General features: G+C 36.6%; 2 protein-coding genes across 4 annotated transcripts in view; one reads left to right on the forward strand and one right to left on the reverse strand.

The window, feature by feature from the left end:
• LOC115236795 (synapsin) overlaps window positions 1–318 on the reverse strand; it is a 54,664-nt gene extending 54,346 nt beyond the window's left edge. Inside the window, exon 1 of the mRNA XM_029809486.1 lies at window positions 256–318. Coding sequence (XP_029665346.1) covers window positions 256–318 — 63 coding nt within the window. The remainder of the gene's footprint in view (window positions 1–255) is intronic.
• LOC115236674 lies at window positions 1–27,979 on the forward strand. 3 transcript variants are annotated; one of them, XM_029809271.1, is made up of 9 exons: window positions 1–404; window positions 21,148–21,384; window positions 22,055–22,167; window positions 23,482–23,591; window positions 23,724–23,802; window positions 24,384–24,520; window positions 24,827–24,973; window positions 26,277–26,499; window positions 26,911–27,398. In XM_029809271.1, the coding sequence occupies exons 1-9, from the start codon at window positions 339–341 to the stop codon at window positions 27,107–27,109; spliced, it is 1,311 nt and encodes a 436-aa protein (XP_029665131.1). In that variant the 5' UTR covers window positions 1–338; the 3' UTR covers window positions 27,110–27,398. The 3 variants fall into 3 exon arrangements, with proteins under 3 accessions (XP_029665131.1, XP_029665130.1, XP_029665129.1); XM_029809270.1 differs by lacking the exon at window positions 1–404 and adding an exon at window positions 18,509–18,636 and having other exon boundaries at window positions 26,277–26,493; window positions 26,911–27,345; XM_029809269.1 differs by lacking the exon at window positions 1–404 and adding an exon at window positions 18,520–18,636 and having other exon boundaries at window positions 26,911–27,979.

Below are 27,979 nucleotides of genomic sequence, written 5' to 3' on the forward strand. Positions count from 1 at the left end.
GCTCGGCGGGCACAGTCATTATTGCGCCAGTCTGACACCCGCCAGCGATCTTCCTCGTCGCGACCGTGCCGACTTTCCCGGATCTTTTCCGAGACTTTGTCGCGGTACCAACGCGTCAGCAAGAGCGTGCATGCCAGAGGAGAACGGCCTCGTGGTCACCTCGCGAGCGCGTTGACTATCGCGTCACGGTACCCCGGCGTGTGTACGATGAGACTCTTCTCGAAGAACGAGGAAAATGTGACGTGATAGACTGACCTTCGGCGGGTCCTTCGGCGAGTGCGACACGTTCGCAGTCAGTAACGCGCGGGCGCGGGTCATCCTGCAAAGTGACCGTCGCGATGAGGAGGTTTCTGTCGACGGCAGCGGTGTGCTGCTGGCTCCTGGTGGCGCTCGGTGTCGGCCAGGTAAGTACGCGGAAATGTTTTCTTCGAGATTCCCTTGGATTCCACCGTTTCAAACGCGCCAGCGAGCGCGCCGGAAGCCGCGCGTGTTTGTACGCGGATGTGTCGTCAAAACACTTCGCGGGAAACTGAGCAGGAACTTAGATCAAAAAATAAACTTGTCATAAATATTGCAAGTCTGTCAGATTAAATTTTTTGTTACTAAGAATATTATTTTATATTTTATATTGAAGAAATGATTTTTAAACCATGTAATATATAAAAAAATAAGCAATAGGATTAACAAATTACATTTTTTTTTATATTCCATATATAATGACAGTTTGCGATATCTAATCTCGTTTTCCCTCTTGGTTTCTCAATTATTATTATCTCAGCTGCGAGAAAAAATTTTATTGCTTAGCAGGTGTATTATAATGTAACCACAAAGTTTGATCTATCAAAGTAATTACTGATACTCAAACATCCGTCTTTCTGAAGTTGGAATATTTTAAATGTAATAAGGACCATTTCAGGTTTCCGGTATTTTTCTTTCTTTTCTCTCTTTCTCTTAGTTTCTTTACCAATAGAATTGGATTTTTTCGTTTAAAAATATATATTTTTATTATATTTCACATTTAAATTAAAGTTTCGTTAAAATAAATTTTATTTAAAATTAACTAAAAACAAAAAAGTCGTATGTAAATTTGATAATTTATGATTTGAAAAAAAATTATGTCTTTCAATATATATGCTACGAAAAATTGTGTATTGTGCAAAATATTTATAATGAAAGAAACTGAAGTAAATCTATAATACGTCTTATATAAATTTATAATCCAAGAAAAATTCGTTACTTTATCTTTGTAAGGCAACTACCACATCATTTATCTCATAGTCTAATAAGGGCAGTATTAATATAGGATCCAATGAGTGATGAATAAATATCACAAACATAAATAACAAATGAAAGTTTAATAAATCAATGGGAAGCAATACCCTCGATGCATATGTATTAATTCAAGATAAAGACTATTTGATTGCGATATATAAACGGAGAAGGCCGATACTATCAGCTGATTAAATGCCTAAAGAGTAATTTAAAAAACGATCGTTTGATGATTTGATAAGCTTGTATCGTCTTGTTATTAATCTTTCTCTTATTTGCTCAATTTGCTAATGTATATAATGTTTAACGCTACGATAGAATGAAGAAGAAAATCATAAATGCATAAATCATTAAATAAAAAATGGCATTCTGCAACGTTATGCTATGCCGACTCAAATTACATGCAACCGCGACTCATCAGCAATGAATATGCAAAATCAATTCGTATTTTTCTCGCAGATGCATATATTATTCATAACACTTTGAAGACACATTATTGTAAAGAAGTAAAAATTATATTAGCGTGCTTATATTAAACACAATATTTAAGTATTCTTTTTCATTCCAAATTATTCTTCCGGAATACATATACGAATATATTTATTATTTATTTTTACCATTATGCTAGGAAGCAAATGAAGAATTAAGATAAATATGAAAATATTTAAATACTTGAGAATATTTCGTTCTTTTATTAATTATACTTACAATTAGTAAAAGGGTGGAAAAGGAATATAATGAAGAATGAAATACTCTTGCAACTACTTATATACGTCATATTTTTCGGTGATTTACATCTAGCAATTCTATTATTCGCGATATTGCAAATCAATCCCTGTGCTTAATGTATTATATATTTACGACAATATTACTTCCAACTTAATACATACGGCATTAGCAAGACCATATATAACTAAATTGCTTCTCGCAATCTTTACGCGAATATTATGCGACTTGACTATTATGAGGTTAATCGAATTATATTCTACAGCTATTCGTTTTAGTATGTATTCATTTCCTATAATCTATTACATTTTTTTAATTTTCTGTTTTTTTTTCTTTCTCGTAGACATTTTCTAGAAAAATTTTCTAGAGAAATTTCATTTTTTATCGAAACTTACGAACGAAAGGAATGATATGCATTAAACTTTCTTCAATTTCTATAAAACAGCAAAATTACACGCTTCTTGAGATCAAATGATAGTAACGCAGACGGACGCAAACTAGTTTCTCAATTTTATCGTCGTGCAACAAAAATATCGTGCGACAAGAAAAGTCACGATAACGTGAAAGTACTATCGTTCGGAAGCGACGGGGTTCTTTACAGTCGCGAGTTTAATAACGCGCGAAAATTTGTCCAACACGCAAACCTTTAAAAGATGTATTTTTATTTTAAGGTAAATGCATTATCTTTTTTTATTATTTTCTATTTTTTTTAACAAATCGTGTGAATATCTTGAATTTAAATATAAAAATAGTAATTTCTTATTTTATGTGCTTCACGTACTTTTATTATAAGTTGTTAAATTTTTATTATAATTATATATAGTTTTAAAATCACATATACATATATATATATATTTTCTTATTTCTGCAAATTTAGAATAAATTATCTTAAAAGGTTAATGTTTGCTCCGCAAGGCGCGCAATTCTTTCGCTTACTCCGAAATGTATCGTGGAACGAAAAGATCTTGAAATCCGCCTATTACGAGAAGGAATGCACTGAATCCACGAGCACATGTGTAAGCGTGTGTGTAAGTGTGTGTGTGTGTACGCACACACAAACGTGCAACACGTGCGAGGAGAGCGACCGTCTGCTCGAGCGCGGTTCCAGCTTTATACAGTTAATCAAAAAATCTAATTAACGAGAAGCTGCTCCCGCTCCATAGGCGGTATCCGCATTGTTTATCGCGCATTCCACTGATTATCATTTGTTAACACTTAACGTTGCGACCTTAGTAGATTTTAACCCTCTCTGGACTAGCGCGCAATTATAGCACAGAGATTTAATCTCGCTCAAACGGAGATGAAAGAAATATACACTTTGATGCTACGCGTTTACCTCACGTTCATTTTGCCTGCATAGTTTGTAGCATATTTTGAGCGGAGCAACAAATTTAATATTTCACCGAGAAACCTACAACTTAGACTAACAAGAAATTATCTTCTTTGCAGCAAACAAATCTGAGACTGTTAAGTAGTTGATTTAACTGCTCTTGTGTGCAGATATATATTTCATATTTCATCTAGCGGTATTTACAGTTAATACTTTTAGTTGCTCCTATTTACTCTGTATGTTATTATATGAAGAGAGAGTGAATAAGTTTCTCTTAAAATATTTTCCACAAGTTTATCTTTAATTAGATATTCAAATAACATAATGATTTAATTATTTTTATCTCTCTTTCCCTCTCTCTATGAATTCATGAGCGATATATTATAAATTAATAATGGAGTTTATAATAATTAGCAACGTAGCTATAATATCCATTATATAGTTTACATTGATAAGAATCGATTGGAAAAGAATCGTGTGTAAGCTCGATGAAAATTTTAATTGCAAAGAACTCAAGGATCTCGAGAAATGCGCTCGCGAATTAATTGCGAATACGTGTATACGAGTTTCTAAGCGAATTTTTCGCTCTTTCCGATGTGTCCCTGTAATAGCATCGGATTCCGATAGTAGGCGGTCTTATTGAGCGCACGGCCTTACTACGTATAGTTACTTATGTTGCTATATTAATATTAATGAGGTACCCTATGGCACTATGGTGTGAGATAATGCGTTCTATATAAAGCGACGCGAGAAAGTGATAAATTCGGACCATTACATAACAGGCCCCACACACTTTTACATTAACTTATATAAGTCGGATCGCTGTGCGTCGTGTCGGAGAAAACGAGAGAAATATTCTTCCTCGCCGAGCGAGCGTTCAATGGTGCATTATACTAACTCATTATTTATGCGCGCGCAATCGCTGTCGATTGTAAATCAAGCTGTGGGTAAAAGGAATTCGTGACAAGCTATAGGTAATTCTTAATTGCATATAACTAATTGAATAGAAAAATCTTATTTTGCATTCAGGAACAATGAAAATCATATAAAACCCAAGTCGTCACATTTCTTCATTTAAATTTTAATAATACAATAATTTATTATATATATTATATTATTAATTTTTATATTATTTCAATTTTTAAAGATATTTTAAGAAGAATTACACACTGATTATCTTTGACAGCTACATTGCCGTTGCTAGCTTTGTATTGGTAATGGAGCATCTGATCTTTGACATTGTAAAATCGCTACATTGCATTACGATAGTGATTTTAGCTTCTTTCGCATGAGCGAGATATGATGTAGCGGTTGACGTGCAACGTCGGATGAGCTGGTCATAAACGTAGCGCTCCTCAATGACAACGTATCGGAACGCGCAAGGTAAAATCAACCTAGATTATTTAATTGATGCTCGTCCTTGTGCATGCTTGCGGTTTCGCCATCCGATATCTTACAGTATCCCCGAGCGAATCGATCACGCGTAGAGAAACTTTTTCCTGCGCCTTCTTGCGTACAACACGCGATCGCGAGAGAGTTTTAAGTATGCACACGCGCATTCGTCTTTAATATTTTACGAGATGATACTAAATCATCGGATGAGGCGTGATTATTTCCAGAATCCTCCTCTTCATCCTTTCATTCTGCTCATCTCCTTTTCTCATCGTTTATTTCTAAATTACTGCTACCCCGGTAGCGAATAAATTGCAGCTATAAATGACGATGTTTGTTACTTTCCTCGCGAGATTATTCCCTCTTGGATAATTTTTCTCTGTATAAGTTTTTACATACTAATACACGAGAAAACGTATGGATTAATAATTTTTTACTTTTCTTTTTTCGTAATTATTTCATAATTATATTTCATAATAATAGCCATCATAATTATATAAAATTTCTCGACAATAAAAAAATTAATATAATTCTAATCAATGCACATATTACTCCGAACAGTTTTAGGAATTGTTTTGCAAATATCGATTGACATGATCGAACATAGTACATTGTGCAGTACAGTACTAAAACTACATTTAAACAACATTAACGTATCTCGTCCCGCTTTATTTTATTGCGTCGCGGAATTTATCATCGGTAGTCTACTCATTAAATCCGCCATGGCGATGTGTAAATATGTCTGAGGATGGAAAAGAGGTACCTTAAGTTACAATCTATTCAACATGGAACATAATGTCGTAAATCGGCACGGGCCGTAGCTGCAAAACATAAAATAAACTGTCTTTATCACAGCGGCCCTGTCTGTTAAATGTACGATAAAATACCGTAAAGCTATGATCACAAATAGCGGCTTTCCGTATACTGGATACTACTCTCGTTTCCATTCGAATGGTTTCGCGTATATTAGTGCGGATTACAGTTCATCCTTATGTTTGCCTAATGGAGATCTTTACAGCGTAACGAACACGTTTCTCTGGAGTGCAAAGTATTAAGAGGCGGGAATTATATATATTTTTTATTCGGATTCTTGATAAATTCAAAAATCATTAATCTGTTTAACAAACCTATTCCCGTATGTAGAAATATGAAAATTATTAAAAATTACTGGTAATTCTAATAATTTCTTACTACAGGCGATCTACAAATAATATACAAAAAGTTTTTTGTTTCTCCCATACTTTTCTTTATGTAGACTTTATATCTAAACGTGAAATAATGTACAACATAAAAAAATAAAATCTACGATAGAGGAATTATTTTGGCTAAAATTATTATTCGATAGAAGCGTTTGTAATATCGAATCTCGAAAATCTCCAACGCAGACGGGCTTAGAACACAGCATCACTGGGTTTGGCCAACTTGAAACGATCAGAGAAACACTACGTGTGCCTCTCTTCCGATCGTGCCCATTTTCGGAGAACGAGCAGATAGTTCTGCCTACGCCGTGTGGTCGCAACCTACGTTCGGCTCACGATAATAAGTCTTTTCTTTAAGATTGCGAAAGTGCGAGTGGCTGTGTAATATCTTGGCACGGTCGTGCTCACCCGTCGCGTCACCAGATATATCGGGAATCGATAGCGAGAGCGTCGCGCCGGGGGACAGAAGCGTAAAGTATCGTCTTCTCCGATTTTGGTCCCACGTCAGTTCCCCCGAGTGAGAGAAGTAAACTTTCCGATTTATTGCTGTAACGACAATACCGATGAAAGCGCGTTCATATTAGAATCGTGTAAAGCTTGCGAGCTCAATAATCGAGAAAATCTTAGAGATACGTTGATCGAAAGTTTACGAAATTATCTTACAGTATTTGTTTTGTATCTATTGATATCGAATCAGCTTTAAAACAATAGTAAGTTCATAATTGCGTGAAATATTAAAAGCTTTTTGACACATAACATGTGTTACAATTCTAATATTTTATATATTCTATATTTTTTATTCAGAGAATTTAATAATTCGAGATATTTTCGGGAAAAAATGAAAAATATGTTTAAAGCTCACAAAAAAACATGCGGTTAAAATTTACGACAAGCGCGTGTTTTGCGGGAAAACAAGCGATGCATGATGCATAAGTTATGGGATCAGAAAACGGCTGCCTATTCTTGCGGTTCATCAAGCGCATTGCGTTACGTGATTTATGTACGCAACCATACAACAGTGACGTGAGTCTATCTGAAAACGTGAATTGTCTCAGCGTTAAACGTTCCCTGTGTATGTAGATATCGATTATAATCGGCTGACTAATCGTTTAATTATATTCCGAGACCGAGCCCGCACACAAATTCCAAGGCTTGATAGTCATCTCGATTCCGCTACTTTGATGCAATGCATGCTTTCGGAGAAATTCATTTTTACGATACTTGTGTGTGTATAATACTTTTTTTACGCAATCTGCGAAAGTGAAAATTGTTCACTAATGACAGCAAAGTGAAAGGGTAATTTCATTTCACGTGCATCGTGATATCAAGCGCAGATTAATCTCTACAAAGATATATTTAAATATAAGAAATAATTAATTCTGAAAAGTTGTGTAGCAAGTAATAATCAGAGCAGAAATGAACTAAGCGTAAATTAAAGCGTTCATTTCCAGGGATTTTCAAAAGTTGTTGCAAAATATTTTCTAATATTTGTGCGTGTTTTTCTATCGTCTAATGTATCATGTATGCGGTTTGAAATGATGTTCGATAAAATATAATATATAAACGCTCTGGTGAAAGAGAGCGGAATAAAATAACGCTAAAAATTCCCCCCCTTAAGTGGAAGATTGATGCGGCTGCTCCTTCTCTTGCGAGATTTCTTTTCTTGCAAGATTTCAGAGTCAACGAGGCGAGGGGCTCCTGGCGAGAGGAAAAAAAAAACGAGGAATGCAACCGTAAAAATGTTGGTCTCGCTCGGCGAACGCGAGTAGCGTTACTCGATTTGCGTTGGAAAAATCCAGAACGTTACTGGGAATCACGCATCGCTTCAGCGATGTTACGAACTCTGGTGTGTCAGAGTAAACGGAAACAGCGCTAATGATGACGCGAATACTATGCGCCGCATAGTACGCTCATCATACACTCAAAAAAATGTCTTGCTGATATAGGTAGATTTCTAGGTGTCACAACAAAAATTTATCGCTATTTTTTGTATCTGTTAGAATATTGTCTGTTACATATAGAATTTATAGCAGCAATATTCTAATAATATCTTCTAGAAAATTTAGGTCCCATTGCCAAATGTTAATCACTGCATTGGGTAAATATGAGTTTCGATACTACAGCTAGAACACTCTTTGTGAGAAATATAACTGCCAATTAAAACTGCATCGAAAAATTGAGAGAAATTGTTTAAAAGAGCTAGATAGATTGGGCGCGTTATACAAATATGTTAGATGTGAGGATTATATATTTATTTGTTTCTTGCCGCTAATTTTTTCTGTGTACCACAGCCAAACTTTATAACAAGTATGATTGGCCTTAACATGGATAGGCGCCACAGAAAAACATTCTTTCTAAATTTCACAAACAGTTCAGATATAAATTCTGTCTCTGTCACTTAGATTGATTAAATGCGAAACATATGCGATATCACAGTATTTGCTAATCATTTATGTACCTCGGTTAATTTTGCGCACCCAGAAAATTTTTGCTGTGGTTGCAATACCACTTTTTTGAGTGTAATGTGCGCGCACAATTGCGTCGCGATTTCACCGTACTTTCATTACTCTTTTTCACCTATTATCAAGATATTACTTAAACACGTCAACGAAAGCAAGAACGTGTATCAGCGAGATGCAGCACGCCACCCGCATCATGGAGAAAGAGAAAAAAAATGCACGCCGTTCGTACTTTTTTTTTTCTTTCCTCTCACTCGTTAGATATATAGACCGTGATAAGCGTTGACGATACGCATGACCGAACGCGCGTAATTAATAACGCAACTTTAACCATTGCGCTGGATTCGTAGAAACGAGAATATCTCGGTTGAGATGAAAACGCGACGCGAAAACTCGAAGCTCGCGCGAGGGCAGGAGATACAAATTGTATCAATAATCCAAAATTTGAAAATCCGTTTATTTTTAACAGAACTTTATCAAGTAAACTGTCGTAATTAATTTAGGATTAATGTAGATATCCTTTTTTCCGCTATTGTTGCAATATAAAAATAAAGGAAAAAATTTATTTGCAATAGATATAATGTCTATGATTCATATATAGAGAGAGACAACACATTTATTATAGGTTTAAAACATTAAATTAAGTGTTCAATGGTGATTATCACTAATATACACTTTGTAACTTTGTATCAATAAGTTTTACTTTATTCCGGTATTCATGTAGGCGAACGGGATCGCGGCGTTAAAAATTGAGCGAATAAAAGATCGATGGCGATTAACTCTCCCATGGGGGAAGTGTGTAATTTCGAGAAGAATAGCATTGAATACAGTGATTATGAATGCATGTAGGGCGCGTGAGGTCCATCACACGTGCCGCGCAATTTACGCATTTACGCATGACGGTATCGTCCGGGCAAAAACGGGTCTACTACTGCGTGAACACGCAATTTGAAGTATATACCGCTCGATGTATCTCTCCTCGTTCTTCTACAAGATAAAGGAGAACTATTTGGAAAAAGAAACCAACGTGCATATCGTGCGACATAATCTTGGTATTCTTTCAGTATCGAAAAATCTGACATTTTTAGAAATATTATTTCTATCTTTTTGTATGCGCGTAGCAATAAACCTGAAACTTTTAAAAGATTTTTGAACAAATCAGATTTTTGAAATATCTCAAATTTTATTGATAGTAAATGAAATTATTAGAAAAAATATTTTTCATGCGGATATATAAACGCGGAGATTCAGAATCATTTTATTTATTATATTTCTTTAAAATAAATGGTTTTTCTTTTATCTTTTTATAAGTTTATATCCAACACTTTATAACAATTTAAATTTTTGTAAACGTATGTGATATAACACTACTTTTTATCATATCTAACATATTCTATTAAAGATAGTTATGTCGCAGGCTCTTAGTACCGGTTTATTAATATTCCACTTTGCATAATAATATGAAAGTGACATTCTCTCATGACGCTTTAGCTGATGCGGTATTGATAGTAAAAGACCCGCGATACTATAACCGAGGCGTAGGATTAGCGGCGGGTCCGAAGGAGGCCTCTGTCCTTGGTTCGCTAACAATTCATAGCTCGCTACGGGAGGGTTAAACACTTGACATCGCATGATCTATACAGAGCTTATACCCGCGGTATATATGCCTATGGCAGTCGGCAAATCAGGTATGTCAGTCGAGATCGTGATTTATGTCCGCGGTTCGGCCGCGGGCGAGACGTCGAGACGAAATCGTCGAAGCGTTATTCACGCTCCGCGCACTCTCGCGAGTACGCTCGAGATAGCGTCTCGTCGTAAACCCGTGCGAGCGTGCGCGAAAGTTAAGGCCGAGTGGCGAGACCGCAAAAGGGAGGGCGTCAACCCTTAACGGCGCACTGTCTGACTCTTTAACGGCGAGAAAAATATTCCGCAGACAAATATCAGTGTTATATATTGCATGCCTCGTGCAATCACACCGTCAGTAACACCGATCGACCGAAGAGTGCTAAACAAACGTGTCAAGTAATTGTGAAAAAATACTTTCACTCGTAAAAAAGAAAAGTATAAATTTTATATTTATAGAATACTGTATTTACTAATGTATTTTGTCAAATTGTTTCAGAAATCATTAAAGATTAATTAGCAAATATTATATATTATAATGTTAAAAAAATTAAATTACACAAAGATGTATAAAATAATATCAAAGTAAAAAATTTTAGAAAATTATGATACGAGATAGAAAATTATCGCTTTAAAGAGCAATTGGTGCCAGATTATTTGAAAAACACGTTCGTTATTTTAGAAATATCCTGGAAAGTGTACCGTCTCGTGACGACGTTGCATGCATTCGCGTATCCGCATAGCAAGCTCACGTACCTTCGTAGTAACGGCGAGGCGAAATTATATTGAAACGTTCTTCACGCTTTGTACGTGTGCGTGCGTAGACGCACGAATGATACGTAAACGCACACGTGGAAGCATGTAGCGTGCATTACGCGCGCGCACGAAATGGCATTGTCGTAAAATCGCGGGCGTATATGAATCCTATCTAGAAGCCGAGGCGTTGTAGCGAGACCACAAAGGAAGAGGGACTCGCGCATCAGGAGGACCGGACGGGTTAGAGAGGCCTACCTGGAAGAACCATTGTCGCTCCTGGATACGAGAAGAATAAGAGCTGCTTTTCGAACAACGAAAGAGCTGACCTTGTCTCGCGCGATTTACAGCGTTAATATTTATTGAAGCTCTAAAAAGAACATAGACCTCGCGCATCTTTTATTCTTATTGCATCTCAAAAAACAATTATAACATCGGTTGACTGTAAAAATGAAGAAACCAACAAAGAAACTCCTGTTGACTTTCTTATTTCATTAAACTTCCTATTTTAATTATCGTACCGCAAATTAAGAGGGAAAGAAAGAAATTCGATTTAAAACATAAAAGGATGGTGAAACGGACACATTAATGGCAATAAAATCATCTCCATGAGACTGTCTCAGATTCTCCTCTCGGTTTTTTATTCTTGATACTTTCACTTTTCTCCGTGAGCTCTACGCAGCTGCGGCCGTAACGCGCCATGAATGGAAAGGCTCGTATGTGTACATGGCATCCTTTTTGATGCGCAAGAGCGTTCTGTTAAAGAAACGATTGCACAAGAGCGAAATTCCAGGGCTGCTCCTTTATTTGCGAACGCAATTTGCCGTCTAGTTGACAGTTTGCTGCGATTGTGGCGGTAAGATAATTTCCATTTTTAGGAAGATGTTCTCAAGATTGAAATCTATGTCGAATCTCAGAGATGAGATCATTTCCCATCATTTATAATAGGTTACTATAATATAAGTCATATATATTTTTTTTTTTAAGAAAATGAAGAAGAGATTTGAATTTTTATTTTTCCTATAAAAATTGTTTTCTCTGGAAAATTTTATTTCTATAATTTCCATTTTTTTAAATAACGCAATTCAGTTAATCAATTATATTTTCTCTCTTATTTTGAGATTGACAAAAAAAAAATCTTTACATAATTTTGAATAAAATGACAAATAAGTTTATATTATAGAGTGAAACCAATCACATCCAAATCAAATTCAAATAACGATTTTCCGCTTGACTTGGTGATACAAGAGATTTGCGGAGGAATAACTGTAAAATGCTATCTATTCTTGTGCCATTATGCAAACACGGCGCTACCGGAGCATTGCGCTCTTTATCATTCCTTACGGGACTGTTAAAATTGACTCGAGAGGGAAACAATTTGTTCTTAAATTACGTTGTTCCCAAAGGTACACGCGGTCTATAGTGTCGGCTCTATTCGAGCGTATCTGAATCCATCACGGCGGGGTCTCTCAATGCACGGGCGGCTCGTTTCAACCTTGTTACAATGAAAATTCCAATCGCGCGGGAATAATAAATACTCTAAGTAGATAAGTATACACATACCGTGTGGAGAGAGAACGTTTGCGCGCGCCCGCAAGATCGTAATATCCACCTGCTCGAACGCCGGGCATTATTCTATCCCCTTATCGATTTCGACGCAGGTGGTGAAGGTAATAAGTATTTTGCCATCTCTTCGATCCCGTAATCGCAATAATTTAATGCGATTCACTCTCGCCATTCAATGACACGCGCACGCAAATGCAGACATCCGACGACTACAAATATATATGCGTCACGTGTTATTGATCGATTTATATTACCATCACACTCCCGCAATGATAATAAACATCTTGCTTATTAGATAAACTGCTCTCAAGAATTAGAATACAATACTTGTTTAAAACATTAATGTCATATCTTTTGCTTAAATAAAATTTTATATCAGCATTTCTCTCTCTCTCTCTTTCTCTCTCTATCTATCTCTGATAATAAACCATATAATTATACATTATATTCTCTTTCTTCTCTAAAGCGTATTTTGCGTGTATGCAGGCGCTGGTGACCCCTGGCCCGACATATAATTTACGTCACATACGAAAAGCAAATATCGCGTGGAAGAGTGAGATTTATGCGTGCCTGCAAAATCTCAGCGCGCGCGCGCGCTCCTATGAAATTATTTCCTTCCTTGCTCGTTACGTTTCGGTTAATACGTTCCCTGTTAGATTATCAAGTCGGGCAAATATACGGTCGTAAATGACGCGCGCCAAGAATGCAAGGACAAAGAAGCCGAGGCGGCATCGCGAAGTGGGATTTCCTGCTCTCCGATGCCGCACATCCTTCGAGCGTGCGAGAGATTGTCGATAAACGAAGATAACACGCAGAATGATATCGTTCGGCCATCTCGCGATAAACTTGCGGCGGTTTAATCTTCTCCCAAGCCGAGTTATTAATTGAACGGCTTTTATATAAAAGGGTCCAGACGCGCTCTCTCTCTCTCTCTCTCTCTCCCTTATTTATATCAGCATTTCTCTCTCTCTCTCTTTCTCTCTCTCTCTATCTCTGATAATAAACCATATAATTATACATTATATACTCTTTCTTCTCTAAAGCGTATTTTGCGTGTATGCAGGCGCTGGTGACCCCTGGCCCGACATATAATTTACGTCACATACGAAAAGCAAATATCGCGCATTTCTCTCTCTCTCTCTCTCTTTCTCTCTCTATCTATCTCTGATAATAAACCATATAATTATACATTATATTCTCTTTCTTCTCTAAAGCGTATTTTGCGTGTATGCAGGCGCTGGTGACCCCTGGCCCGACATATAATTTACGTCACATACGAAAAGCAAATATCGCGTGGAAGAGTGAGATTTATGCGTGCCTGCAAAATCTCAGCGCGCGCGCGCGCTCCTATGAAATTATTTCCTTCCTTGCTCGTTACGTTTCGGTTAATACGTTCCCTGTTAGATTATCAAGTCGGGCAAATATACGGTCGTAAATGACGCGCGCCAAGAATGCAAGGACAAAGAAGCCGAGGCGGCATCGCGAAGTGGGATTTCCTGCTCTCCGATGCCGCACATCCTTCGAGCGTGCGAGAGATTGTCGATAAACGAAGATAACACGCAGAATGATATCGTTCGGCCATCTCGCGATAAACTTGCGGCGGTTTAATCTTCTCCCAAGCCGAGTTATTAATTGAACGGCTTTTATATAAAAGGGTCCAGACGCGCTCTCTCTCTCTCTCTCTCTCTCCCTTATATGGTAACTGAGACTTCTAAGGTTTTCCCTCGAGAGAAGACTGTATTGTGGCATCTTTTATACATACAACAAGGATAAATTATAGAACTTTTATGAGAAAAATTGATCTATTTAATTAATGATTAAACCCTAATTAATAATATATTAGAGATATGTAATGTGGAAAAATGTGCGATAAAGAAAAAGCAACTTTAACTTTGTCGAACATTAAAGTGTAATACGGTATAAAAGAACGGGAGAACTATGTCTAAAATATTTCCAAGATACGAGAATTCTGAAAGTACCTGCAACTCAAGACAGAACTGGAATTCTTTTCATGGAGAAGCTCTGTTCATTTCTCTCGCGTGATTCTCTTGCCGCAGCTATCTCTTTATGACGTAAAATGGAAAATTATTTTCTCCGATGCGGCAAATGCGAGCTTTTCAGTGTTCCCTTTCGCCCACTTTTTCTCTGGTGGATGACTTTGAAGATGAATTTAATGCGACCTGGAAAATATCCCGCTTTCACTTGCACGCTTTCGAGTTTCGAAAGATTGCCCTCGGAAAAGAGTGGGAGGATGCAGCGCGGGCCCATCAGATATCGCAGAAATTTAATAATTAATTACGCACATTCTGCAACCTGCGATCTGATAATCGGCGGCATCGGTTATTAATTATTTTCACGGGTTATACTTCGTACAATTAATTTCTATAACTATGTATATCGAGCTTCTCGTAATTAGACTCTTTTTAATTATTTTGTTCGAAAGCGTAATATTATTCGTATGTATTAATTTATAACGCTCGCGCATTTCAAAATAACTTTGGCAACTATTCTCCTACGTGTAATCGATTTATGTAAAATATATAATTTATTATTTATATCTTATAAAAAATATAACATTTATAAATTATATTTTGTATAATTTATCATGTGCATGTCTTGTAAAATATATAATTCATACATAGATTATATAAAAGAGATAATTTTATACACTTGCAACTCGAAAACTGTCGATGCGTCGACATTAAGAACAAGCGCGATAGTCTCTTCTGTCCGAACACCGGTTTTATTCGAAGTCGGGAGAAAGCGAACGACGGTCAAGCGTCCCGTATATTCGGACGTGCAAACGTAACGCGAACGTAATTATCTCATTATTGCGTAAACGGATATTTTTCGAAGGACGCGACGAACCGTAAAACTCGGAACGCGAAACTGACGATGCAATACGATGCGATGCGATGCGCGATGTCGAGATGGCGATGATCGTAAATTGCATACACTGTGAACGATGCACTTCTGGCAAAAATGCCGTGGGGTTCGGTTACAGCGGCCGCGCGTTAAAAAAAGGACGACACGAGCGGTTAGACGAAGGAACCCGAACGAGCCAGGGTCAATAACATACGTTTTGAGACTTCGGCTTCCTTTTTCTTCGCGAGATAATTCGAGGGCGGGCACGCAGCCTCCGGGCGAAGAATGCTCTTTCGTGCCGACGACGCGTTGCATATATCGTGCCCCTCGCATCCGCGACGAGATACAATGACATTCAACTGCGTACCGTGACACGAGTAATTGCCCTCTCAATTATTGAAGAACGTACCTGTGTGTAGCAGTAGACGCAAAAGGAGTAACACGTTCGTTACTATAGCGCAATTATTTACGATCGGTCTTCGCGGAGAAAAGGGAGATATGAATTAAAGATATGACATTAAAGTATTGTATATACCTTGTATCTACCTCGCATAAACAGACAAATCGCTATATTTTATCTCATACTAGTGGCAGTTATCTGAAATAATGACTTATGTAGCTTTCCGCGAATCATATAAAATTATATTTATGTAAATAATGTAAATAGAGACACTATTGTATAAGAAAAGAATATAATTATTACAAAATAATAAAAGAAATTTTTTAGCAAAAAGAATTGACAAAAAAATTTTTTTTTTTTACTTTCGATATGAAATTTAAGAATACTCTTTTTCACATATTTATTTAAATGTCAAATTCTTGTAATTATTAATATTTAATTTCGTTGAAAATATTCATTTTGTGTTTTTAAACTTGTCTACACTCTATATTTTTCCTTTTCCTTTTTTTTTCACTCTCAAAGCATAGTGAATCTTTCTTTCAATTGCAAGAATTTTTATGTATTGTTTGTGCATATGGTCCTTAATAAAGGAGATGACTCGGGACTGTAATTGTACCCTTCTGCTTGTCTTCTAAGAAATGAGAATTGAACATCTTTCAGCATTAGAGAAACGAACGGATCTCGTAAACAATTACTATACAATTAATAGACGTTGCAGGAGTCTTGCTGAGTCAGGGAATACGATTGTAACGTCGATATTCATACTATTTCTCGCGTTTTGCGAGAGTGACGTGGCTGCATTGTTCTTTGAGGACGTGACTTCCTCGTGCCTTTGTAACTTCACTTATGCCGCACCTCTCTCACACGTATGCTGCGCTTCACATGCGATACCATTCGACGTCGCTTTCATTTGCGATTCTTGTTACGTCGCAAAAGGTAAAGGAATTGTAGATAACCATCTAAATTTTATATCTTGTCCTACATCTCCTCGTCCTTCGTTTAGTTAGTCGTGATGCGAATTCTTGAATTCATTACATAGGCTGTTTTAATCTGAGTCCGGACTGAGAGATGAACATTCTCTATGTGAAATATACTCGATATGATATAATCTACGTTTCAAAAAATAAATTCTGAGCAACAATAATAATAAATATATGATTTATTAATTAGTGTAATTAAATTTAATGCAGGTAATAACTAATTTCTACAGAATAATAGTTAATTAAGTTTTTTAAGAAACATTAAAAAAAAAACATTCAGAAAAACATCATTCCCCTTCACACGCTGCTAGAAAATTTGTAAAAATATAAAAGCCACATTTTTCGCTTTACAGCATGATTCATCGTATCTAATTATCCCCATCGTTTCTGATAGTAATTAACCGTGCTCATTAAGAGATAGCGTACTTTATTGGAGTATCTTTATTAGCAGCTATACTTATCGTAAGTTATATCGAAAGAGAGCGCGCAAAAAAAAAGAGAAAAATTTCTGAATAAACACCTACAAAAAACCATGCTTATTGTATGCAGATGTTAATATTGATATACGATATTGAAGAATTGATATCATTATAATTTTGTAGAAAATTGAGATGTGTGTTTATTTTATAATTATTATCGCTTATAATTAATTTCAAATTAACTGTATTATTGAAGTGATCTTTTATCGCCTTTTAATATGCAACGATTATTTGTTCATTCTTTGCATCTGTTATGAAATAATTTCTCAATGATAAAATTAATGTAATGATTTTTTACTTACTCTCTACTCCGTGCTTATTAAACTTTCTTTTTCAAAAAAGAAAACGATTATCTTCCTCTCCATGATCTTCCCATGGAAAAATGTAAAAAAAGATGCAAAATATTTTAAATTCATAAATAAATACGTTTCCAGATAACGGGTGGAGAGAAAGCACAGGCTAACGTTACTTGCTCGTTATATCTTATTCCTTGGCCCTTATATCTCTCGCCGCGCGTCCCAGCCCTTATTTATCGAAAGACACGTCGCCGACAACCGAAAGTCCCCGATCGACAATCCGACAGTGAGAGGAACGATCCTGTTTCTGCGGCTCGCCGGGACTGGGTGTGTGCGCTCGGGGAATGCGTTGAAACATCGCGGCCACGAGTGCGGTCGGGATTAAATCTTGATGCATTGCCGTTATCCACGCGTGAATTTTTACGCTCGTGCATTAAAGCCCGGGCGAAAAAATTATCAATTTATTGCGCGCGCGGCGTCGATACGCGATAGGCGCAACCCTCCCGGCGAATTATTAATTGCCGGCCCGATCGCAATTGTTGTACCAAACGAGTTCCCGCGTCCGCGTAGTTGTTTGCGTTGTATAACCGCATTTATCGCGATCTGGCCGCCGTGATGTCGTTAGGTGGTATATCTTAAAAATACAACTATGCGTTCGCGCGACCGCTTTTGCAATTATTCACGAGTAAAATTTACATTTTTATGTCAGCTGTTTCTTTCGCGTTTTCTACAAAAATCTAAAATTTTCTGAAAAAAAATAGTCTCAAGATTAATACAAAAAATTGTAACAAGCGATTAGAAATCATTTGCATTTCTCGCGATATTTTCACATGCCGTCGATTTATGTCGTAGCTTCGCGCGGGATCGGTATGTACATATTAATCCGACCGACTCGCTGATAAGCAACTAATTTATTTCCTATTGTTTGCGTTGCGATTACGTGATGTCAGCCTGTTATTTTAAGCTTGTCCATTCATGCCTCGCATTTTTATGAAAGATCGCCGCGCGGATAGAAGTTGAACGACGGAAGTTGCGGTACCGCATATCCAAGTCAAGCTGTTTAGCCGTTGGACAATAATTGGCGCGCGCGCACGATATTTATAATGGAATATCCTTCAGATGCGGAGGATAAGAGTCCAGTTTAACAGGCGGAACTGATGTTTCCGCGCCGAACGTAGCGCGCCGTTACATCGACGCTCCAGCTTTATGTAACCGTGCATAATGCACATTTTATTGTACCGAATTATTTATTCGCTATTGAGCGAATGTTTATCGTGCGTGATATGGATTTTGCAGGAAGTGAGCACGTATTCCTACGTTTTGCCAATTAAATATCATATAGTGGGTCGCGAATTCCGAGTGCGTTGTATGCTTTGATCATTCCATGTTGCAAGCTATTGTTGCTTTCGAAGCGCGTTGGCGTATTAATATTAATGCGAATATCGATTTCAGATTTTATTTCACATACCTTGCTGCATCCTACGATCCTTTTCGAGTTAAGTAATCGAGGATATCTGAGAGAATCTAAGATTTTTAGATCTTTAGATTATAAAACATCAATGTGTACATTTCATATAAATCATATTTAATAATTTGATTATTAATTATTAAAATTAATAATTATTATTATTTATTCGTGACATTTCTCGAATTGATAAATATGATTTATAAGTAAAGTGTAATTTGTAATAGAAAGATAAAATACTTTGCGCGCAATAATCTGATTTGTATTAATCTCGATTGCCCGATTCTCTACGACTGTATTACAGTCTTCTAAATATTCGCCGGTATAAGCTACACCCGCGATGTTAATACGAGCTGAAAGATATTTCTTTATATAAACGCGCGTGCTACGCACTTCGGGACATCGCAAACCGTCGTACAATTTTCTGCCAGACGAACGAGCATCGTTCGAGCAACAACGCGAGTGCTATTAAATTATACGCGCATAATGTCATACGTTGCCAGACCGCCACGGGATACGACTCTCGCAAGGCCTTGCCCAACGGCGACCACGATCCTCTCTCGTCCGCTATCGTATACCTGTCATCGCACACGTAGACAAAGCATCCGCCGCTAATCGAGGACCGCTAAGCCCCCTTTCTTCTTCGGCGAACAGTTCGCCCGCGAACGAGAGACTAACGACTGCTGCGAGATCCTCTTCCTCGAATAACGTCGGAGCATTTAGGACTCGTTTGCGTCCTTGCCGAACGCCTACGTGCGGATCTTTGTCTTACAGGCTTCGGGCGAGATTGCCAGAGATAGCAAAATTGTACCACTTTTGGCACATTATGCGAGAAGTATGTTGAGAAGGATATTGATTTCGCCAAAGGCTCCTGAATTCTATGTCATGCAGATTTTAAAATCGTCCTTAGATCTATAATTTCCGACAGAATTTGAAACAGGATTATATTTATAATTTTAGATGTGTAATATAAAATATATTCAAAGAATTAAAATACACACATATATAAAGTACTAGAAATTAAAATATGTACGAAATTATAAATTGATTTTTGTCCTGAATTTTGTCGTAAATTATAAATCATCTTAGATCATTTCAATCACAGAAAACTTTAGAGAGATAATTTTCTTCAAAAATATTGTATCGCATTTATGAATTTTTAATAGTATGAGAGTTTTTTAATTAATAATAATTTGATAATAATAAGACTTTGTTCCTAGTTCCTAGACAGATGCTGCTTTCAGATTCAACTTCCATTGAATACTCTTGTAATTGTCGATTCCACGCCGCAAAATCGTTATATATTTCCTAGTTTGTTATTCTGAGCATAATTCTATAAAAATATCCAATGCATATAACAAATAATTGACACAATAAATCATTTTTAACTACATCTGTAAAAATAAATATGGAATTAATGGTGTCGTTGCCTAGTAGTCATATCCATTCGAAGATGTTATATTAACCCAAGATTAATATCAAGATCGTGTCATGGATACGCGTCTCATCGCGCGTATTCCTGACAGTACAAACGCGCGTTATCCGCGTTACGGTGCGGTCCGGCTGCGTGAAATTGAAAGTTAGCGTGGGCCGATAGCTACTGCCCAGACCGGTCCAAGTTTGCTCGTACATTAAGGCCGTGATCCGGCCTGAGGAAATATCATTGGTCTGCGTTCGTCGAGTGCTCCTTAGCGGGATAGTGACGGGGGTGGAGATCGCTCCGAGTCTCACACGGCCCGATATCGCGCGAAACAGGCCTGGCCGTTCACAAAGAATGTAGACACTCGTTTCGTTTCGTTTCACGGTTCGATATAATGCCACGAGATAAGAGGAACGTAATTCGCGTATTTTTGCAATTTTCGCAAAAAACGCAGTACTGGTTCTAAATGTCTCGTTATATACGAGCGGAATTTCACGACGGTAAAAAAAAGCGACAGGCAAATTCCGACAGGTTTTATGTACTTCCGTAACGGGGAGTACGGGCCACTGAAGTTCGTTGGCGCAACAAATTCTTACGTTCAGATTAACACATTAAGAGACCTGGTTGGTTCTCGATCCGAGACTGTCTTTCTCCATCGGTGTTGTACGACCGTGATCTAGAATGGGACAGGCCAATCGTCAAGCGAAGTTAGCTAGCCGATGCTGTTATAGCGCAACACTGACCCTGATTTAAATATTTATTAAGGCTGGAGTTTTTCGAAGCGTCGATGGTTTCTCGCGGACGCGAAACGTAGAGAGATGCATAGAAGATTCCAAGACCGAAGAGGGCTCCTCTTGTTTTAAAACGCGATAATAGGCGTCGTTCGGGATTCCGGAGTCTAATTCTCGTTTCCGTTTGATTGCAGGTTGCCGGACAATTATTGGACACGGAGTTCCAGCCGACGGTGACGGCAACATGCAAGGGCGGCTACATGACGATACGCGTCAATCTCAATCAGAGTTTCGTAGGCGCGGTCCATGCTCGGGATCATCGAACCCCGCAGTGCATGGTATCCGGCAACGGCACCACGCATGCCACCCTGGGCATCAACCTATTCGCGTCGCAGGACAGTCCCGAGTACTGCGGAGTCCTCGTGAACAACGTAAGGCTTCTATGATTATGGAAATCGCTATACGCCAAGGGCGGTCGAATTATGGGACACGAAGAGCAGCATCGGCTGCTCCTTAAAATTCCTGAAAAATCAACCGTATGAATTGAGCGAGAAATAACAAGAAATCAACTCGTTACATGAGTATCTCGCTGCGTGTAAACAGATATTCCGCTGCCCGAGGTGCATTCACGTTTCGCGGAGATGCATTTGGATTGAAATTAATATTCGTCTTTATTTACAAGTGTGACAAGTTTCAGAAAATTAATTGTTTTGAGAAGGTTGAGTATATGCTAATTTATCTAGCTGGCAACTCTAAACGTCTGGAGAATAACATAAAAATTGGTCATATATATGGAAATGACGATTTGCATTTGAATCCTTCGTTTTCCACCGAGATGTTTGTTCTGCAAATGTAACGACTTTGTGGTCCCGAAGATTTTTCTCAGTACAATTTTTATACATACACATATAATTGAAAATGTACAAGAAACTCTCGTATATTTATAATACTTTTGTATATAAAAATCAAAATTGACAGTATTTTTTTAATAATGAAATAATTCAGGTATTGTAAAAGCGGCTCATCAGAAATATTTTACACAATATTGTTTAATATGTTGTATCATTCTTTTTAATATTTAAATATGACAATATTACACAGCACACAGAAGAACGTTCCATTCCCATTGCTGTTAGAATACATAAAACTTTGGAGCTGGCGGACGACAAGTTTTATGTCATTACGTGCGGAAAAGCGGGCTTCAAAAATGCCAAGTAAGTTAGAATTCAATTATAAAAAAAAAAGAACAATAATAAATAACCCGTAAAATAATACCTCATAAAAAATTTTGTAATGTAATCGAGAGATTGATAATTTAAAAAAATCTGATTCTAAGTTATTTTTTGATCAATTTAAATATTTGCAATTATTTTCCGATATGCGTCCTCTCATTACTGTATGTCTCGACTTATGGCATCCGTAGCTCCCGTATAAAGCGATAGTTTCATCGCTAGCAGAAAAAAATTCTCAAAATGACGGAAGCTATGTTAGTGCTGCATTATAGATTTATGGATTCTCCATAGTACTGTCGTGAATAATCAACATGCGGTAGATTCTGTTAAACGTGCAAGAGATAGAAGTAACTCGCACCAACAGCGGGTCGACTATCACAAACAGCGCTATCTAAACGGGAAATATCATTGCTATGGCTCTTAATCAGTCATTAGCAGTCGCGCGGTTTCTAATCGTTCACTGATATTTGCCGTTCAATACCAGTCGGCCGTATATTTTCGCTTTTGCATGCTGATTATACTTAAAGATACTTCTCATTTATTAGAGTGTTGATATCTCGCTCGATCGATCGCCCGAACAGGGCTCGACACTTCCTTGTAAGACTCTAGTATTCCGCAATATTAATTTTGCTAATGATAAATTGGATTGTTTAAAAATTCCACGTAATATTTAATACAATCATTAAAAAATATTTCTTTGACTTTAAAGTATTAATAGATGCGATCGAATTAGTATTCATTTGTCATCTATCGTATAGCGGTTTCTTTAAAAGTTAAAAAATTTTATATATCAAAATGCTGACATTTTATTATACTTATATACTCAGAAGAAGGACCGTTCGAGCAACAATAGAATTTAATTAGATACCAAGAATTAGATAAACGGAGCGGTAATTAGCATGCCCATGACGGGGTGCGGTTTACCGCAAGCCATATTTTTTATTCCGTGCAAGTGCGAAATGCGGTCAATATTCAGTATACAACTGTCGTCGAAGAAGAGACTCCGCAAATGATAATTACTTTTTTGTCAGGATAACGTTATATATCCTCGAAATAAATTTTTCTGAATCAAGACGTTTGGAAAATCGAAATGTGATCTATAGATGTTCTTATTATGCATAACGTCAAATATATTGACTTTTTGACATATTTTTTGTCATACTTATTCACTCACTTTGATTGCAATTTCTATAAAGTCTGCGCGCTGTGTCATGATTCTAATAATAAACTGTACTATGAAACGCACATGAAGAAAAGTCCTTAAGTGCTCAAAACAAAACAACATTTTTTGCATAGAAATGAAACTTCGCTGGTCTCCTTGCGCTTTCTGGATGAAGGTGTCAGAGTACAAGAAGTTATATACGGTCACAACTACACTCTGCGTGCCGAGATTTCACGCCCAGACGGTTCGTATCTTATATCCTATTCCGTCGTTTTGCTTTTACGTCCAGTGTCGATACGGACAAGTCCGTTAGTAATGTTTCTTCGTGAGATCTCTCCTGTTCGAAGCACTGTATCGTTGAACATTCAATTTGCAGGAATGTACGGGATTCGAGTTAAGAATTGCTTCGCATTCAACAAGCTCAATTCCAGTGTACAGCTTATAGACGAGAAAGGGTAAGCGCATGATAATACATTTTTAAAGAATTAATAAAGATATAATTAACAAGTTTTATATTTATCGCGAACATTTAAGTGTGCTACAAATATAAATGTTAGATATTTGCATATTTGATACACGGATACGAGATGATAATATATGTGTATACATTAAATATCGTAATTTATATTAAATGTATCCACAATATTTTTTTTTTTTTTTTTTTTTTTTTTTGTTTCATTTGGAAGTTCATATCAAAGTATATAACTTTTTATGACAGTATGATAAAATAGTTTGCTCTAAGAGTTAAAATTATACTTAGCAGTAATTTCATTAAAATTCCAACCGACAAGATCTTTATTACACAAAACGAGAACTCTCAGGCTTCTCCATTTAATAAGTTTCCTTCTCTGTCGAAGTAGTTTTAGAACTTTGCAATGTAACGAGACATTTAAAAAACAAACAACTTTAAATTAATTTAATTCTACTTTTACTGTCATATCGAGAAAAGTGTGAACTTTTTTATTAATGTAATGTCGCTTCGACAATTGAAACGATATACTAATTGTGACTTTTTTTTTTTTTTTATTTCTCCAAGCTGTCCCGTGAAAGTTCGGATGACGAAATTCATATACGATCGAAGCACCGGTATAGCGGATGCCACATTGTTCTCGATGTTCCGGTTTGCCGACAGTTCAGAGGTGCATTTCCAATGCGACATCGCCGTGTGCAGAGGTAAACTGATCCGTTGAATGATTTTCCATTAGCATTTCACTACAAATGTGGGTTATAAAATGGCATTCAACTTTTACAACTCGTTGTTATGTTGTGACGCATTGTGACAGATAACTATTCCCGTTCGTTTTATGAGGAGATGCTTTTTGTAAAAGTTCCAACCTTCTTGGAATGGAAATTTTAGCAATTAACGCCACATATTAATTTAATTTCAATATTATATTAAATGTGTAAAATAGCATATAGAATATTTTAGTAGTAACATCCCTCGTTGCGATATAATGGAACAAAAATTTATGTGCTTAGGAAGTTGCGGTATCCCTGTATGCGAAGGAGACAAAGAAGAACTGATTAAGGGTGGCTCCTCTACTAACGGACAAAGTATTAGTAGCGAAGAAGGAGTACTACTTGCCGGAACAAGTGTTTTTGTTCTCCAACCAGGCGAAAAGCGAGGTAGGTAAAATGCGCTATAGACGAATTCATTATTATTACCATTTCTCATATCATTTTATATTACATTATTATCGTATTTATATTCTTGACACATTTTCATCTTTTATCTTTTGTCATAAAAAAAAATCAAGTTAATTAATTTTTGATTAATGAGTAGTAATATTCTTCCAGAATTTTTATTTTTTTCTTTAAAAAATTTTCACGTCTATATATTTATTAATATTGATTAAAAATTAAAATATAAAACATAGCATATAGTCAATCAACAATATATATGGTTGATATTACTTTTTGTCATCGAAATGGACAACTTCTTATGACAGTAAAATGAAATGCTTTGTAAGAGATATGTTCTGCAGTTAATAAAAAAAAATCTAGCAACTTATAAGCAGTATTTTTAAAAAATACAAAATAATCAATTTTAATCATTTTAATATTGAAAAGAATTGCTTTTTCTCGGCCGAAAATTTATATAAGAAGAGATTAAGAGAAGTTTATGAAGCGATTCATAAAAGCAATCGGATGTAATCCGATAAAGCTGGTTGCAGTCAGCTGTGGTTTTGACATGCCGTGACAGGAAAACTGTATAGTCATGTCGAGAATGCGTGCAGTCTGCTTCTTTCTTGATTCCCTCATTGCTCTTCTTGTGTATATTCACATTTATGTCTTTCTATCTTGCAACATGGTTGCTTATCATCCCTCTTCGTCATTCTGACCTGCATTCGAATGTCGTCTCGGCACGCAACCTATATCCAGAGGCTGTCATCAAATTATAATGTGTGTTCAGACTCACATAAGTGATCTTATTCCGCTTATCACACTTTGTGCTGCGAGTTGATTTTCTTTTTCGTCAAAGTTCCATTCAGTCCCGTGCTATAATTTTCCCTACCGGTCAACGATATTTTCGCGAAATTATGTCATTAAATTAATTATACCGCACCGCAGAAGTAAACAGATCATTTTCTTATCCCGCTAAATCTGAATAAAGCGATGATACACGTGATTTTTCAACATAATAAAATTAATGGTTTAAAACCATTAAAACAGGTTAAAAATGAAATTTATTGAAAGATAATTGCGTTATTAACTTATCCCTTATCCCGACTTATTTTGATTATCTCATTTGGCTCTCTGTATTTACGTAGAACAATTGTTTTCTCTTATTGGATACAGAATACTATTTGAACAAATGGAATTTTTATACCAATATCGACGGTATTTCCATTCCAGCGCGCGTTACGAATCCATACAAATGAACACCTATCGCAATACGAAAATTATATAGTAGTTTTCTCGTTCGCAGTTGTACAAACATTGTACGATGACGGCAGCGTGCACCCGCTATGGCTCCTGTGGCTGGCGGTAGCGCTCGGGATATTATTCCTCATCATGCTCATTATCAACATATTCCTATGTTCGGCAATGACCTGTAGCTGCACCCGGACCGACATTATCGAGAAGGAGCCGTCAATCATCGAGGATTACGATCCGTACCGCAGCTGGCACGGCTCTCAATACGGGTCGAGGTTTGACTTAATTATCTCCTCTACTAGCTATTCTCTCGCGTGACTCGCCGACAAAGTATCTCTCTTTTTCTTAATTGCATCAATAATATGTGATTACTCGTATATAACCGTATGTCATTTACACGGAGCACTTCAACACTTGAGCCCAAGTGGCTCGAATTGATAATTGATAAGCTAATATATTCCCATCAGATTAAAAGCGCGACGTTCGATTAATTCTTTCTTTTTTTTTTGCAACATGCAATTGAAGAATCTTTAGCTCATATATAAATTGCTGATCTGGCGAAAATAAAAAGTATCGGACTTTCTAAGTGAAATTACGCGCAGCACAGTCACGATAATGGCAATTAATATTACGGATTGCATGACGTATGCGATTGCGTGTCTGAACGAGACTCTTCTTATATTCAGGTATTCGTTAAACGGAAAGCAGGGATACGCCTCCGGAGGATCTACCATGAATTCTACGAGGTCGATATCGACGAATAGCGATCACTATGCAATAGTACATTCCCGGCCAGGAAGCAGATATTCTGGTCCTGGACAAAAACATCATCATCATCACAGAGGACCGCCGTCTAACATCGGTTCACACTATTCCGGGAAGTGACGTTTCCGTTAGCTTCATTTATCAAAAACTATAGAATTTCATTGTCTTCATTAATTTTACTTCGTTACTTTAAATAAACACGAATTTTACGCGCTGTTAGTGACATTATTCCAATCGCACGAATAACAAGGATTTGGTTTAAGCGTAAAATATCGCCGATATAATTTTAAAATCTTTTTTATATATCAGCACTTTCTTGATCGCATTATTTAAGAGATAGGTTTAAGTCGATGATCATCGTATTTGCTGTGCATTGAGACAAATATAATTAAAAAATTGTTACAACATATAAATAATCGGTTATTTAGAAATTTATATAATACATAATAGCTTGTCCATGATTAGCAATGCGTATAGATTTCGTGCACATAATACATCAAGAAAGTGTTAATATATAAAGTTCGATATCTAGTGTGAGATAAATGCTAATTTTCATCTTTTGCAACAATCTGAAATTTTCTGTCCATATGAAAAATAGAAAAAAAAAAATATATGATACCAATATATTTTTCCGTTTGCCTTACAAGAAAGTTTTTATTTTATCCTTTTGCACTTGTTAATAGTATCAACGACAATAAGCAATGCCTGATCGATTCGGTAAATGTGGATCAAGTATATTAATGAGATAAAATTTTCTATAGATAAGCGCGATATATAAAACTCCGCATCTAGACATCGGTATTTTTATGTTTAGCTTCATCATTCGTAAATCGATTCTCTCGTGTGCTAGACTGCGTATATGTATCATAATATATATAATAGTCATAAGCATAGGCATTAGCATTTATAAAACTGCGCAAAACATTGATCCTGATTAAGAAATATACTAGTTAAATGCTTTTTGTACATAAATCCATTAATCTAAAAACA

Source organism: Formica exsecta, unplaced genomic scaffold, assembly GCF_003651465.1.
Source record: "Formica exsecta isolate Colony F162 unplaced genomic scaffold, ASM365146v1 scaffold26, whole genome shotgun sequence".
NCBI lineage: Eukaryota > Metazoa > Arthropoda > Insecta > Hymenoptera > Formicidae > Formica > Formica exsecta.

Excerpts from the sequence above, each read along its gene's own strand:
- LOC115236674 (XM_029809269.1), top strand. The coding sequence starts at position 18,559 with ATGCACATTTTATTGTACCGAATTATTTATTCGCTATTGAGCGAATGT. Across the intron at positions 18,637-21,147 it reads TGATATGGATTTTGCAGGAA|GTTGCCGGACAATTATTGGA; the intron begins GTGAGCACGTAT and ends GTTTGATTGCAG. Across the intron at positions 21,385-22,054 it reads GCGGAGTCCTCGTGAACAAC|CACACAGAAGAACGTTCCAT; the intron begins GTAAGGCTTCTA and ends AATATTACACAG.